Raw genomic sequence first — 16,059 nt, 5'->3', positions numbered from 1 at the left:
CCAGGATGGGGTGACTTGTCTGGCTCTCACCAGGTTCTGTTACCCAGAATCCCTTGCAAACCTAAAAAAAGTGTCAAAAACACCACCCATGGAGAGTTCTCCTGCAGAGCCTGCCACAGATATTTCACCATCGACAATACCGACACTACAGCCGAATGCCCGCCTGACGCACGCACCACCGACACCCTGACATGCATCCTCCTCAACGTGCGCTCCCTCCACCAACACGCCGTAGAGATCTGGGACCTGATCGACACCATCTCGCCCGGCATTGCTTTCTTCACTGAAACCTGGACCAACGCCACCTCCGGCCAAGACATCGCCACTGCCATCCCCGACGGCTACAAGATCCAGAGAAAGAACCGCCCCAACTGCTCAGGAGGAGGACTCTCCATCGCACACAAGTCCTCCCTCCGCCTCTCCACATCCGGCACAAGTGACTCCCACTCCAACACAGAACACCTCAACTGCCAGATCCAGACCAGCCTCAGGACCACACTACGGGGCACCCTCATCTACAGACCACCGGGCCCTCGCACCCAGTCCTCAACGACCTTAGCCGAGCTCGCAGCACTCCACGCAATCACCTCCACGGCCTACATTCTTCTCGGGGACCTTAACTTCCACCTAGACAACCATGACACCACCACTCTCCTCGACAACCTCGGCCTGAAGCACCATGCCCAGAGCCGGACACACCCTCGACCCTATCTTCACGGGAGGAACAAACATCTGGTTCAGCCACACCACTCAGCCTCTCTGGACTGACCACCACTGCGTCCATTTCACCTTCAACACCACCACACCCAAGCACTCCCCGCAACAGCAACAAAGAAACTGGAGCAAGGTCACAGAGGAACTCCTCATCACCACCCTCCTCCAAGACCCCCCAGCGCCACGACCGACACCAACTCCGCAGCCACAGGACTTCACCACGATCTGCTGCTGCGCCGACAAACTCGCCCCCCTCCGACACCCAGCCAAACAACGCCCGATGAAGTCTGCCTGGTTCACCACTGAACTACAGGAAGCCAGACGCTCTTGCAGATGCCTAGAGAAAATCTGGCAAAACCAAAAAATGAAAGAAGCACGAAACAACCACAGGAGCGCCCTGCAGGAATACCACCAGCGCATAAGGAACAACAAACGGACCTTCATCAGAGACAAAGTCCAAACCAAAGCCAAGGATCTGTTCAACGTCATTTAGCAGTTCACAAAACCCCCCAGCGAAGCCACGGACGTCACACTTTCCCAGCAACTCTGCGACAAGCTCAGCTCATACTTCCACATGAAGATCAAGGCAGTCTATGACAACTTCAACGAACCGAAGCCGGACAATACCTCCCCCCTCAACGATGCCGATAAGCCAAGCATCATGACCTGGAACCCGCCACCATCGAACACATCACTACCATGCAGAAAACTCACTCAGGAGCCCATACGGACCCCTGCCCACCGCACATTCCACAAGACCGCTGCCGCCATTGCACCCAAACTGGGACGGACCATCAACGCCTCCTTCATGTACGGCATTTTCCCAGACTGGAAGCGGGCGGAGGTTAAACCCCTCAAGAAACCCACAGCCGACCCAACAGACCTGAAAAACTACCGGCCCATCTCTCTCCTCCCTTTCGTGGCCAGAGTCACCGAGAGACTTGTAAATGCCCAGCTGACCATCTTCATCGAAGAAAACTCCATCCTAGACGCCTCCCACTCTGGTTTCCACAGCAACCACAGCACCGAGACCGCTCTCCTCGCCGCCACAGACGACATCCACGTGCTACTCGGCCAGGGACACACCGCAGCCCTCATCCTTCTAGACCTCTCCGCAGCGTTTCTCATCGCACCCTTGCAGACAGACTTCAGGACGCAGAGATACAAGGAGCTGCCCTCGACTGGATCTGATCCTTTCTCTCTGGCAGAATCCAGAGGATCAGACTCCCTCCCTTCCTCTCCAAACTCACCGATATCAGCTGCGGAGTACCCCAAGGCCCATCACTCAGCCCCACGCTCTTCAACATCTACATGGCCCCCCTCGCCGCCATCGTCTGACAGCATGGGCTCAGCATTGTATCCTACCCTGACGACACCCAGTTCATCCTCTCACTCACGAAGAATCCCGAAGACACCAGACTCTGCTTTCAGGAAGGAATGAAGAACGTGGCAGCCTGGATAGAAGACAGCTGCTTGAAACTCAACTCAGAGAAGACAGAGGTCCTCATCCTCGGATCCTGCAATTCCGCCTGGGACAACACCTGGTAGCCCTCCGCCCTCGGGAACCCACCCATTCCCACTGACCACGCACGCAACCTCGGCATCATCCTAGACTCTTCCCTCTCCATGAACCGCCAGATCAACGCGGTCACATCTTCCAGCTTCAACTGCCTGTGAATCCTCCGTAAGACCTTCAAGTGGATCTCCCCTGACTGCAGAAAGACCGTCACCCAGGCATTCGTAGCCAGCAGATTGGACTACGGCAACGCCCTATACGCCAGAATCAACAGAACGCTACTGCACAGACTGCAGACCATCCTGAACGCCACCGCCAGACTCGTCCTTGGAGCTCCACATCACAAACACATGACCCAACACCTACGAGACCTCCACTGGCTCCCCGTCGAGAAAAGGGTCACTTTCAAGCTCCTCACCCACGCCTACAAATCCCTCTACAACATCGGACCCAAATACCTCAACGAGAGTTTCCTTCCACGTACCCAAGAGGAACCTCCGCTTCGCTGACCTCACACTGGCAGAGATACCCCGCATCTGCAGAAACAGAACAGGTGGGAGAGCCTTCTCCTACATCGCAGCCACGACCTGGAACGAGCTCCCCGTGAACATCAGACGCTCCCCAACCCCGCACACCTTCAGGAAGGGCCTCAAGACCTGGCTCTTCGACTGACCCGGAGCTGCCCACTCCCCCCAGCACCTTGAGACCCTCACGGGTGAGTGGCGCGCTATATAAACCCCTGACAGATTGATTGAGGCGACATCAAGATTTCCTATCACAAAACAACCTGGTTTTGCAAAGGGGGTCCCATGAGATTTTGGCCCCGGGCTCGGCAGCCATCTAGGGAAACCTAACAAATCCACACATTTCTGAAAACTAGACACCCGAGAGAGTTCAGCAAGGTATAGCTTGCGTGGGTCCCCCAACATTTCCCTACCCAGAATATTGTGAAAAAAAAACCAATTGTTTCTCACTTGTGTGTGGGTAAGTTGACAAATTTCCTACCACTCAGCGTTCCCCCAGGTCTCCCGATAAAAATGGTATCTCACTTGTGTGGGTAGGCATAGTGGCTGCTACAGGAAATGGCCCAAATCGTACTGTGTAGACTTCAAGATTACCAATGAAAATAAAACTACCTGTTTGTGGGGGGGGCGGGGGGGGGGAGATGCGGAACCTAGTTTTTAGGCCCGGGCTCGCCCCCATCTAGGGAAACCTACCAAACCCACACATTTATGAGAACTAGACACTCTGGGGAGTCCAATGAGGTATGGCTTTCGTGGATCCCCCAAAGTTTCCCTACCCAGAATCCCCTGCAAGCCTCTAAATTTAGCTGGATAAAAAGCATTTTCCACATATTTGTGTGGAATCACTGTGGCGGCATAAATGTCCTACCCCACAGCGTTCTCCTTAGTGTTCCAAGTACAATGATACCTCACTTGTGTGGGTGTCCAATGCAGAACTGGCTAAAAACTTATTTTTTCCAAAAAAATGTAGTGCTTAGAATTCTGGGTGCTATACCCTTAATCCCTATGTTTTGGGCTCTTCCCAGTCACAGGCCCTTGCCCCACCCACACAACTGAGGAATCATTTTATACTCGGGAGACTGAGGGGAACGCCTTAGGGCTACAAGGCCTGCTGTAGGGTTGACTTACATATATTTCATGCAGTAACTTTGGCATGGAACAAAGCGAGTGTCAGATCGCATTTTCACTCATGGTTTGCACCATGACATGCAGTCTGCAATGCCACGCTGCATGCAAATTGTATGGGGTCCCTTAGGGTGGCATGATACATGCTATAACTGTTAGAGACCCATTTGGTACCCATGCCATAGAAACCAGGGGGACCACTTACCAGGTACTTACAGGGGTGACAAAGTGTGTGTCAATTGTGAGACAGTTAGAAGATTTTACCTTATTTTAGGGAAAGAGTACTGGGACATGATTAGAAGGGACCAAGTGCATATCAGTCGAAAAATGTCAGTGGCAAAAAGCAGGGGTGACCATGACAAAATGGGTTATTTCCTACAAAAGCCACTTTATGCCAGCGCAAGTATGGCCGGACGGGTGAAGGACCATCCGGGGATGGCCCCTTGCAACCCCGGAGGAAAACATGGGGGAAATTAACCTGCTGAGGGACACTGATGTGCTCCTCTAGTGGCTTTTATGGACTGGTTCTAGACTCCATTGCTCACACAGGGGCCCTGCAAGATGGTGAAAGCCATAACGTACAGGAAGTGCAGCAGGCAGTAGTTCAACTTGCTGGCTGTGAAAGACTCACCTCCCCTCCCCCCTTCCCAAATTCATGCAGCATGGTGTCAGGATCTTCACTTTAAGTGATCACAAAACTCCTGTCAATGTCAGCTCAATGCCACAATCAAGTGTTTCCTTTAACCCAGCGCTTCAACAGCAGTCAAAACATTTCTGAGCCTCAATGGAAAGGTGTGAGAAAGTGCCATCTTTCTTGCATGGTATGCCCCCACTTTTTGCTAAATTGCTGAATGTACTTCGATTGAGTGTACCCTGGGTTCCTGCCAATCAGGTGCCCAGGGCCTATGTTCCTTCCTTAAACCACACAAACTCCAAATTGGCAAACCCTAGCCACATGTCAGCCCCTAGTAAATGGTACCCTAGGTACCCAGGGCCTTGTGACCAGGGAAGGCCTCTAAGGGCTGCAGCACTCATTGTGCCACCCTCAGAGGCCCTGTACCCTTACACACACACTGCCCTTGCAGGCTGAGTGTCTGGGTGCAGGACAAAACAAAAAGTCGACATGGCACACATCACTGTGTACCATGCCCATCACCTACACTGCCAAGGCACATGTCAGCCACCCCTCTAGCTGGGTGCATTACGCCTATGGTGTGGGCACAGGAGCAGGAGCCCTGTGCCCCTACAGTACCCGGGTCCATTCCTGGGCACTGTAAGTGCAGTGCTGTCATTTAAGAATACATGGTGCTGAGAGCTTGTCAAACACGAGCTCCACAGCACCATATTGGCAACACTGAAGCCTGGGAAGTTTGGTATCAAACTTCTCAGCACATTGAACCCACACTGATGCCAGTGTAGGATTTAATGTACTAAGCACCCCAGAGGGCATCTTAGAAGATGCCCCCTTACAGCTAACTTACAATCCACGTCTGCTCTGAGGCTGCCCAGGCTGCCACACAGCAGACACGTTGCTGGACCCCTGGGTGGGAGAGCCCCTGCTCTCCCGGGCCTGCAACAATGCACATCCTGGGTGAGGTGAGAAATCTCATGCCCCAGGATGAGCAAAGGGAAGCTTCAAAGGCATGCCGCCATTTGGAGTTTCCCCAGGCCACTGCAACCCCCCACTCTGGCGGGAAGCTTGGCCGGAAACCCCATACAAGGACAGGGGATGTGCCAGCCTGCCCACCCCACCCCTCAGGTGGGGGAGGCGAGGTGAAGCACATCTCCGGGCTCTCGCCATCTTGAAGATGGGAGGCCCTACCCTATCAGGATTAGGCTACTGCCCCCCTCCCACAGGAGAGAGGCAGGATAGGGGGTGTACCCACCCCAGGACAAGGACCCATTGGTCCCTGGCCTTCACCTACCTGTAACGCCCCTAAATCTAGTATTTAGGGGCACCCTGAACCTTCCTTCCTTAGATTACAGATAGAAAACGACAAGAAGAGCAAGAAGAACAAAGACCTGCCCTGCAGCTGCTAAAAAGAGAAGAAGACACCAACTGCTTTGGCCCCAGCCCTACCGGCCTGTCGACTCTCGAACCTGCACCAGCGCGGCATCCCTCGTGGCCAGCAACCTCACCAACCCCGGAGGACCTGGCTACCTTTTAGCTCTAAGCCCCTGGGACTCCCACGAGTAGAGGCTCTACTCAAGAAACCTATTTGCTATCCCTGGCACCAGCCCGGGACCGCGGACCCAACACACTCTGCACCAGCCAAGCCTGGCCAGTGCCGGAGTGGACAAAGACCCAGAGGACGACCCCACGGCGACTGTGACCCAGAGTCCGGCACCCAAGGACCCCCCTCGACATCCCGGAAGAAGCCTGCAGCCTCAGAACCAAGTGCCACCCCAGCCGCGATCAACCAGAGGGTAAGATTCCCGACGTCAAAAGGCACCCCTGCACCCGGCGCCCTGCGACCCCCTGTGCCCAATCCCGGGGTACCCACCTAACCTACAACTACCCAACTTACCTCTCGAAGTGGTGGTGGCACCTGAAACATCCTCGTCCCCGAGCCTGCAGCCTCTTTCCAAACCGGAACATTCCCATTGATTTCCATTGAGCGCCCTAAGGCTCAAAAGCACCCTGCACCCAGCCGCCCGAGTGGCCCTGGCAGTGCCCTCTCTACACTAACCTACTTCCCCACTTGCCCTGAGTAAGTGACCAGGAGCCCAGCTCCCACAGCCGCGTGGCTTGCCAGACAGCAGCCACCAACCAAGGCCCCCCCTATCCCTCATAGGATCACATTGGGCCCAACTCTCTCTGCACCCAGCCGTCCTGAAACCGCTGAGGGTGAACCAACTGTACCTACCTGACACTGGGGGACCCCTGAATCCATGCCCGGAATTTCAACACTACCAGTCGAGTACTTACCCTTAAACCGCTAACTTCATTTTCCTCATAGGGTAACATTGACTGGCTTTTTCTTCAAAAATCTTCTAAGTGTGAACTTTTCAAAACTGCAAAAAGTCACCAAAAATCAGCCAAGTGACAAAAACGAATTTACTCACCTGCTCCTAGGTGAGCTCCTAGGTGAGCTCCCGTTGCTGGATCTTGGTGCCCAGCCCTGACTCTGAAAAGTGTTCACAACTATACTTACCTCTAACTCATTTTTCTCCCATAGGAAACCATTGTCTGCTTTTCTGTGAAATTTCTTCTAAGTGTCTACTTTTGCAAATTTGAAATATTCTTTTAAAATCGTACCATTTCTGCAAACGAAATTACTTACCTGCTTTTGATAAGGACCCCAGTCCTGGGTCTAGGCACCCAGTCCTGGATTACTAAAGTAACGATAAAGTACTCTACCTGCAATTTGAATTTCTTGCCATAGAGATCCATTGAATGTTTTCTGTGAAATATTTTCTAAGTGCTAACTTTTGAAATAGCTAAATATTATTTAAAAATCATTACAGTTATTAGGTCGACTTTCATCACTTGATTCTGAATACTGACCCCAGGCTGGTTCTAGGAGCCAGACCTGGAATTCCAAAAGTAATCTGAAAAGTAATTTATTACAAATAACCTGAATTTACCATTGAGCTCAATGCATTGTTATGTTTAGGAAATAGGATTGTTTATTGCAACCAACTGTGACTGTTTACACAAATTTATTGCTTAAAACAAAAGTATTTATATTCAACCTCTCATTCTGAGAAAGTATATTTTTACCCCCTTTGTGGTTCTAAAAATAAAACAAGCATATATTTTATATATACAAACCATTGGCCTAGAGTTCAGTTATTGAGTGTGTGAAACCATTTGCTGACTGAGTGTGTACAATAAATGCTTTACACTGTCCTCTGGTACTGCCTTACTGCTCGACCAAGCTACCACTTTTGAGAGTAAGGTCATACCTAACTTTGACCTCTATCAGCCTCTGGGGGACTGTGGACTCTGTACACCCTGTACCCATTAGGGAACAGTATATACAGAGCCACTTTCTCACAAAAGGGAGGTAAAAAGGATCAGAGATTGCATCTATATCCTGGAGCATGGTGCATGGTGCATGTCAGAGGGTGCCATCACAAGTCACCCTGAAATACTCCTGCTTGGAAGAAAATCAACTTGAAACACTAGATGGCAGGAGTGCGCACAGCATATGACCTACGCAAAAACAACAGTTGATGGGCAGAATGCAGAACAATGTCATACATTCAACCCAGGACAGATCTGGGCCTAAATCCATCGTTTTTTTGCTCACCATGCCGTTCCAGTTTTAACCCAGCCATATGCAAATCAGTCTTGTGTCTTTTGCCAGCATATGATCTACAGCAGCAGATGCTGTAAATCTAAAGAATGAGAGAATTAGATGCTGCAAACAGTTAGTGGTGTTCAGTGCCTCAACCTATCAAAGCAGGAACTAGAACAAAGTGTGGTACAAGTGCATCCTAAAGCAGAAAATGGGGCATGGTTCTATTGTTTCAAGTGCTAAGAGGTAGAAGGGAGTCACCAACAAAGTTACCCACAGAGGGCCTCAAGGGGGAGGAGAATAGAAACACCTGCCTAAAATGCACTGCTGCATTTTAGGCATTTGGGCATTTTAATCACGTACCTCTTTCTCCCTGGCCTCGGTCCGACGTGGCAAGTGCCGTTGCGCGGAGGGGCTCTGGGAGCAGATCCTCGTATCACTTCAGGTATTCTGGCATAAAGGTCGCTCTAATGCGAACGCGCAGCGGACGTGCCGGCGGCGAGCCCGTCTGCGCCCGTCTGCGCCTGGACCGGGCCAAGGGCCACCCCCCCTGGCCCTAAACTCACCGAGCCTACTGCCCTCAGGTACTCTGCCTTGGACTTGTATAAATTACGCCCCCCGATCATAAAGGGCTGCACTCGTATGTGTTTAGAGAGTATGGTCAGGCCGCCTAAGGCATGCCCATTCTGCAAATACACACTCACATCTCAAACAAGTCACCTAAAAGTGCATCATGTTGCACTAATCCACCCAACCGGAACATTAGCGCCGCCCTCATCAATGCGCGTTCCCTTGTTGAACACAAATACGAGATAGGAGATCTGATAATGGATCACAAACTTGATCTCCTTTTCATTACGGAAACCTGGACAGACCCCTCTTCAGATCCGGACCTCGCAGAGTCCACTCCAGAGGGTTATTCTGCAGTAAGGCAGGACAGAGTAAATAAAAAAGGTGGTGGGCTAGCTTTAATTTTTAACAACAAACTCTCAGTAAAAGTTTCATCTATTCCGTTACCCACCTGCGAGGCCTTACAATTCTCCGTTCAGTTAACAGCATCACAAACCTTTAAAGGTATTTTATTATATCGCCCACCGGGACCTAGAACACACTCTCGGTACCCTAAATATGCTACCAGAACCAGCAGCTACGGAATCCTCTTTTACAGTCTTAGGTGATTTTAACTTTCATTTGGAGAACCATCTAGATAGTCAGACCTTAAACCTACTTAATGACATGGAAGCAACAGGCTTATTCCAGCAAGTCCAAATTGTCACGCATCAAGCCGGCCATATTCTGGACGGCCTTTTTTCCAATCCTCAGACCATACGTGTACACAATACTCGCCCATTAGTATGGTCGGATCACCATGCGATCCTTTTTGAAATCCTGATCAGCACTAAGCACTCAGCCAAAACCTCTCTCACGAAACTAGGCCCTCGGAGAGCTTGGAGGGATACAGACCCACAGCTCTTGAAAAACTGTCTCTCCTCTACCCAACCTCTAGTTTCCTCTGATCCTAATACAGCATCAGTAAGATACACCAACTGGCTCAGTGATGCATTTACTCGGCTGGTGTCACTCAAAAATATCTCGAGAAATCGGAATGCTCCTACAGCCCCATGGTTCTCGGAAGCCCTCAGAGAAAAGAAAAAACTTTGTAGGAACTTCGAACGAAAATGGCGTAGATCCTACTCCCCGCAGGACAAACTAGTGTATAAAAATGAGCTTAATAAATACAAACTACTGATTACCGAGGAGAAAAGCAAATACTACATTGCACAGATCGAGGCTGCACAAGATTCGAATAAACGCTTATTCCAAGTAGTTGCTAAACTCTCTGGACAAGCAACCGTTAATGGTGTCATCCCCACGCAACCACTCTGACTCCTTAGCAAACTTTTTTGTCGATAAAGTGAATAACATCTACAACAAGTTTGCACCAGCACCCAACACTACGGTACATCCTACCAAAAAAGACCCCCCCCCCCCCCGAGCAGTCCTTTATGGTTTTTAAAAATACCACCTCTGAGCAGATTGCGAACTTAATGCTAACAACCAAATCTGGCTCTGCCACTGATCCCTGTCCGCCGACCGCACTCTTACCTGTACTGGATCAAGTAGCCCCAGTTCTATCTAACATCTATAACTCTATGTTCATGTCAGGTATATATACCACAATATGGAAAAAGACCATCATAAAACCTTTATTAAAAAAAGCCAATCTTGACTCCAGTGAAACCAAAAATTACAGACCCATAGCCAGCCTGCCATTTCCGGCTAAGATTGTAGAAAAAATGAATCTCCAATTTTCAAAATACATTGAAGATCACCAACTGCTGGATACTACTCAGTTTGGATTTCGGAAAGGTCATGGAACAGAGACGGCGCTCATAAAGGCGACCGAGGACATTAGAGTCATTCTGGATCAGGGCGGCACAGCGGTTCTTGTACTACTTGATCTCTCAGCGGCCTTCGACACGGTCAATCATACCATCCTTATCGATCGTGTCGCAGAACTAGGCATTGGGGGCAAAGCCCAGGATCTGCTTGCATCCTTTCTTGCTAACCGTACTCAAACGGTTAACCTCAGCACCTTTCAGTCCTCCTAACTGAGTCTTCCCTGTGGAGTTCCACAGGGCTCGTCTCTAAGCCCGACCCTTTTTAATATTTATGTGGCAGACCTAGCTAGAATCATTAGGAGCCATGGGCTGAACCTCACCTCGTACGCTGACGATACGCAGCTGGTGCTGGCCACACAAAATGACGGTATTGAAGCAGCTGAAAAATTCAAATGTGTCCTACTGGACATTAGTGATTGGATGACCAACAATTGTCTTAAACTAAATTCCGATAAGACAGAAATCATGATCTTTGGCAAACTGGCGCCTGCTTGGTCCTCCACTTGGTGGCCTCTGTCTCTAGGTCCTCCTCCCCTTCCGGTCACAAAGGTAAGAAACCTAGGAGTCACATTTGATGACAGACTTACCTTTCTCCCTCATGCCAATACAGTAGTTTCAGCTGCCTTCTACAAACTACGGATGATAAAGAAGATTCTTCCTTTTCTCCCCCTGACTTCAGGAAAAACACTCATTAGTACCTTAATTAGGTCAACCATCGACTACTGCAACAGGCTTCTTCTGAATGCCCAGAACAAGGTCATTCACAAGTTGCAAACTGTCCAAAATGCAGCTGCTAGGTTGCTTTCAGGAACCCCAAAATACAAATCAATCTCCCAGGTGATCCGGAAATACCACTGGCTCCCGGTGAAGAACCGGATCATGTTTAAAGCCTTGTGCATCACGTACAAAACATCACGCAACATAGGACCTGACTTTCTGATCAAAGACCTGGCAGCCTACATTCCGACTCGGGCACTTCGTTCATCCACCTCCTCCTTGTTCACAGTGCCTCGCATCAAAACAGCTGCCTGGGGCGACAAACGCTTTATTGTCGCTGTTGCCAGACTTTGGAACTCGCTTCCCCTTCATATCAGAACCTCCCAGTCACTACTTTCGTTTATAAAATGGACCAAAACGTGACTATTTGCACAATAAATCTCTGGATTAGGTCTCATGCTGTTGTCCTTAGCGCCGAGACACCCACGGGTATTTGCGTGCTTTATAAATCTCACAAACGGTAGAGAGGTGGTTTAATGTCCCACCACTTTGTGGTGCACCCCCCATGAACGGCGATGGTGACAAATTCACAACAGTAAAAAAAAATTATGAAAACAGACTTTGCAAAAAGCGGTGATTAAAAAGCGGTGATTAATTAAAGATGAAAAGGCCAATGTGCATGTGTGTTCAGAAACGATCCTTGGTGTGTGCAAAGATTACCCTTGATACAGAAAATTTGTAGAATACATTATTCGGAAGGGATGAGAGTCCATGCTGAGAGCAAAACTACCTTAAGTTGCAATTTGTTTTACAACCCCAGCTTATTTTAAAAGCAGTTGCTTGACTTCTTTACAATTTCAGAATGCCCTTCGCTTACACACCGCCATCCGCAAGAAACACAATATTCAGTATATGCACTGCTTCACTGTAGCAAATGTAACTGTCCAATATTCAAAACCACATGTGAAATGCAATCTAAGTCAGTGAGCATATGATAAATACTGGAATACCTCAATACATTCAAATAGGAGTTGCAAACAAGCAACCACATTTCAAACATATGTGAACAGCAAACAATGACCGGACTAACACTCACAAGCAGTAATGGCACTTTGTTTTAAATGGCAGAAGAAATGAAAGACAGGAAATGGAATCTCATACACAAACTAACATCAAAGAGCACATTTTCAGGATTATAGAATGTAACATCCTTCTGACTACACCACAACAGTATTCCTACGTTCTGAATGAGTTCATCCAAAAGAAAATGTTTTAACATATTAGACACTGCACCTTGAACAATTGCAATTAGTTCTTTGTGTAGCTTCCACAAAATCCCAAGTAGCCACTTTTTCTGCGGTCTCCTCATCACAAAGGCCATTTGAACTGGAGTACTTGCGCCTAAACATAAGAAATTACAGAACCAAATTAGGTTGGTTTCCCATGTCCCTATTAAGCAACATAATACCAGAGCTATTAAAGCATGTTCTCTGAACACATTAACAAGCACTGAAAATACAATAGGTCTCGCCTTTGATTAAGTTTAAAGCTATTTGCTTTGTTAATGGTATTGTATAGCAAAGCAAATGGCTTTAACTTCATGAAAGGCGAGGCCGATTGCATTTTTAATGCTTGTTTTTGGATGCAGTCTCTGCCTTATCTCCCTTCTGACAAAACATTCACCATTGTGTCTTAACTTTTACATTTTTTTGTGTTTCAAATGATATTGCAAACATGTCACACCCAAAAAAATCACAACTGGACTCAAAAAATTTCTACACTGTTTTCAAAGTGGCAATTGCACTGTGCTTATCAGTGTCTAGTACAGTGCAGTTATTGCAGGAATTGTTTCTGCACACGTTCGCCATTCAAATATGATTTATATCCTACTGGAGGGCAGCGTGGGAAACTCACAGTGGCAAAAAGAATTCCAGCTATCAGTGATCCACCGGGCTTCAAAGTGCATTTTCCAACGTATATTTTTTTTTTACACTTTTTTTTTTTTTTTTTAAACTGTTATGAGACCTGGGAGGGGGCGGTGTTTGGCATTAGTGGATAGCTGTGGTAGATGTCACAAGCACACCTCTCTCCCCCCCCCACCCCACCAGCAGACACCCTCACACCACCGTGTTGATATGCAAGCAGAGGAGATAAGCGCTGAAGTGAAGCTTTTCCAAACTGGGGGAAGTGGTTTTGACAGACCCAGGGCAGTGTCTGTATGCAAGAGGTAAAACGCCTGGGGGGGCCCGGGGGTGGAAATGCAAATAAATAAACCAATCTCACAGAAAGAAAACTGAGAAAACCGCGAGAAAAGAAAGAAAACTGGGAGGGGTGAATGAGAGGGGGCATCCCGGAGTTAGTCTCCTGGGAGGACCGCCGTGTGTAAGGTGGGGGAGTGGAATGGAGCTGTCAAGAGGTGAGAGCGCTGAAAGTGAAAGACAGGCGGAGAACGGGATGTGTTCAGAGACACCCAAGGACCGCAGATAAAGGTCAGGATGGCGGAGAAGCAGCGGGGCCTGGTGCGAAGAAGCCTGCTGAGAAAAAAAAAGGTGAAGAGGGACGGGGGTGAAAGTGCAAGCAGGGAAGCAAAAGGGATATGTGAGTACGGTTTTGTGTGTTAACCCCTAAAAGACTTTAGTCAACAATGGAACACATCCCTCATAAGCCATACAATAAACCGGCACTGCTTTATTAATACTCTTCACCTAAGGCGCTTCGTAGCTTGCCAGGGACATGACACACTTTATTAATTCAGCAACAGTGCAATGCGGAAAGTATAAGTCTGCATTTCAAAATAATTTATATCTGCTCACTTTGGACGCGTCTATACTGTGAACAGTGACGCGGGATGGGGGGCTGTAGATCAAACAGGCCATTTACTTGTTAATCTCGGCCAGAGTTATACAAAATTAACATGAATAGTGAATATTGACGGACGAGTGAAAAGCCAGGTGGCCCCGCTGTGGGTGCGGGTGCACGTTACAGCCCCTGAAATCCCAGCACTGCACATTTAACTGCAGCAAGCCCGGACAGAAGAGCTCTGTTCCTTGGTGCTCATTTTATCTAGCTGCAGGAGAAGCTTTGTACCGGCTACTCTGACAATAGTCTTGAAAGTAAAGCACGGTGCCCAGGTGTGCCGCACAATGAGCTCGGCTGCCACATTTCTGGCCCGCACAGGGCCGGTGGCTTACACTGACTGACAGCCCTCCGTGTCACAGGTGCGCGCGGCCACGGCTTGTTTACCTGCAGCCCAGCCGCAGATGAGCCCCTGTTGTCTTCAGCCCTGTTGTCTTCAGCCCTGTTTTAGAAATATTTGTTGCATCTGGCGTTTGTCACCGGGAGGCAACACAATATGGAAACGCACCAATCTAGAATATGTTAGCAGCGTGCGCATAAGGCAGGCTTGGTAAAAGTGCTTGGATTGGCACAGCACAGGCACCTTGTGTAACTTGGCTTCTGTGCTGGAAAGGTTTGCGCGAGGTGCTCACACTGGCAGTCCGCCATGCCACTGAGTGTTGGCATGCTTCCCTGAGGTGACTTGAAGAATACACTACTAAGTCCAGGGCCCGCAGGGTCTCCGTCGGACCAGAGGGTGTTCCCTTCAGTTTAGGGACACCTTAGCTCGTGAGAGTTATAAAAAATAAATGAATCAATCGCGTAGACCCGTTACTTTTAAAGTAGGACGCGAGTCACGGAGAGAACGTAGCATTGCGAGTTAAAAAAAAAAAATGAATATATCGATTGCGTAGACGCGTTCTACTTTGAAAGTAAAGGGAGTCACGGAGAGAACGTAGCATTGCGGCAAGAGCTGCCGCCTTTGGAACTGCAGAACAGGGTTCGAGCCTGGGTGTCGGCTCAGCATCAAAGAAGCTAGAAGAAAAGACCAGCTGTCGTGCATTGCAGACCCTTGTTTACATCGCTCTATTTCCCTACTGAAACAAATGCTGCCGGTTGTTACTGCAACACATTACACAAATGGGGAAAAAAGTGCTTAGCTAGTAATTAAAGGAGTGTGTTCTTCCGCCAGTAAACAATCCAATCCTGGTGGGCGGGGCCAACGGGGACAGGGTGGCAACCAGCAGGGATTGAAGCGCCTCCGGTGCAATCATTGCACTGTCTTTAGCATAATTCATGATGCCAAACGACGCGCACAAATGAAACCTGCAGGTGGAGCGGAGACTTGGCTTCGGAATCCGTATTGATTCCAAGTAGCCCTCGTATAACGAGAGCAGCGCATTCGTGCTGCTTTCGCCAGCAGAGACCTAAAAACTTGTTTGCTAAATGTGGATGTGACAGTATGAATACTCTGCATGTGAAGGTACCATTTAATAGGTTTCAATTAACATCTATTTTGCCATCTTTTCAAACCAGAGCACGAACACTTGTGCAATAATTTTACTGTGTTTGTTCTATAGAACTGTCTTAATGTTTAATGGATTTCACTCTATACAATGTTATTTAATCATGTTTTTTAAAGTATTTATGTATTTATGTCTTTTTATGGTATTTTACCGAAATAAAAGCTTTGACTGACTGGCAATAATTAACAAGATTAACAGAGTAATACCAACTTTTAATTTAGACAAATTCTTACTTGTTTTGAACTCTGTTCATATTGCACTCTTGCCAAACCTTATCCACCACCTGACTGGCTAATTTTCTTGGGATCTTCCCACCGTGATGGGTTGTGGTGTCAGCCTTAAAACCATCAGATATAGAAGAGAACCGCGCCCATTTCTGGGATGTCTGTGCATCAACTGCAAATTAAAAAGAACAAGAAAAATTATCCAGGAAATAAACCAGGAGTATTGCATAAG

The 16,059-nt window shown here is 48.5% G+C and overlaps 1 protein-coding gene across 1 annotated transcript in view; it reads right to left on the bottom strand.

Annotated features, from left to right (window-relative positions):
• Positions 1-16,059, bottom strand: part of MED13 (mediator complex subunit 13) — a 1,552,815-nt gene that overhangs the window by 1,099,859 nt on the left and 436,897 nt on the right. The window contains exons 7-8 of the mRNA XM_085649419.1: positions 15,837-15,999; positions 12,536-12,643 (exon numbers count right to left, since the gene is read on the bottom strand). Coding sequence (XP_085505545.1) covers positions 12,536-12,643; positions 15,837-15,999 — 271 coding nt within the window. The remainder of the gene's footprint in view (positions 1-12,535; positions 12,644-15,836; positions 16,000-16,059) is intronic.

This window comes from Triturus cristatus, chromosome 3_2 (assembly GCF_964204655.1).
Source record: "Triturus cristatus chromosome 3_2, aTriCri1.1, whole genome shotgun sequence".
Classification (NCBI taxonomy): domain Eukaryota; kingdom Metazoa; phylum Chordata; class Amphibia; order Caudata; family Salamandridae; genus Triturus; species Triturus cristatus.
Note: the sequence above shows the minus strand (reverse complement) of the source record. Positions and strands in the feature narration are given on the sequence as shown.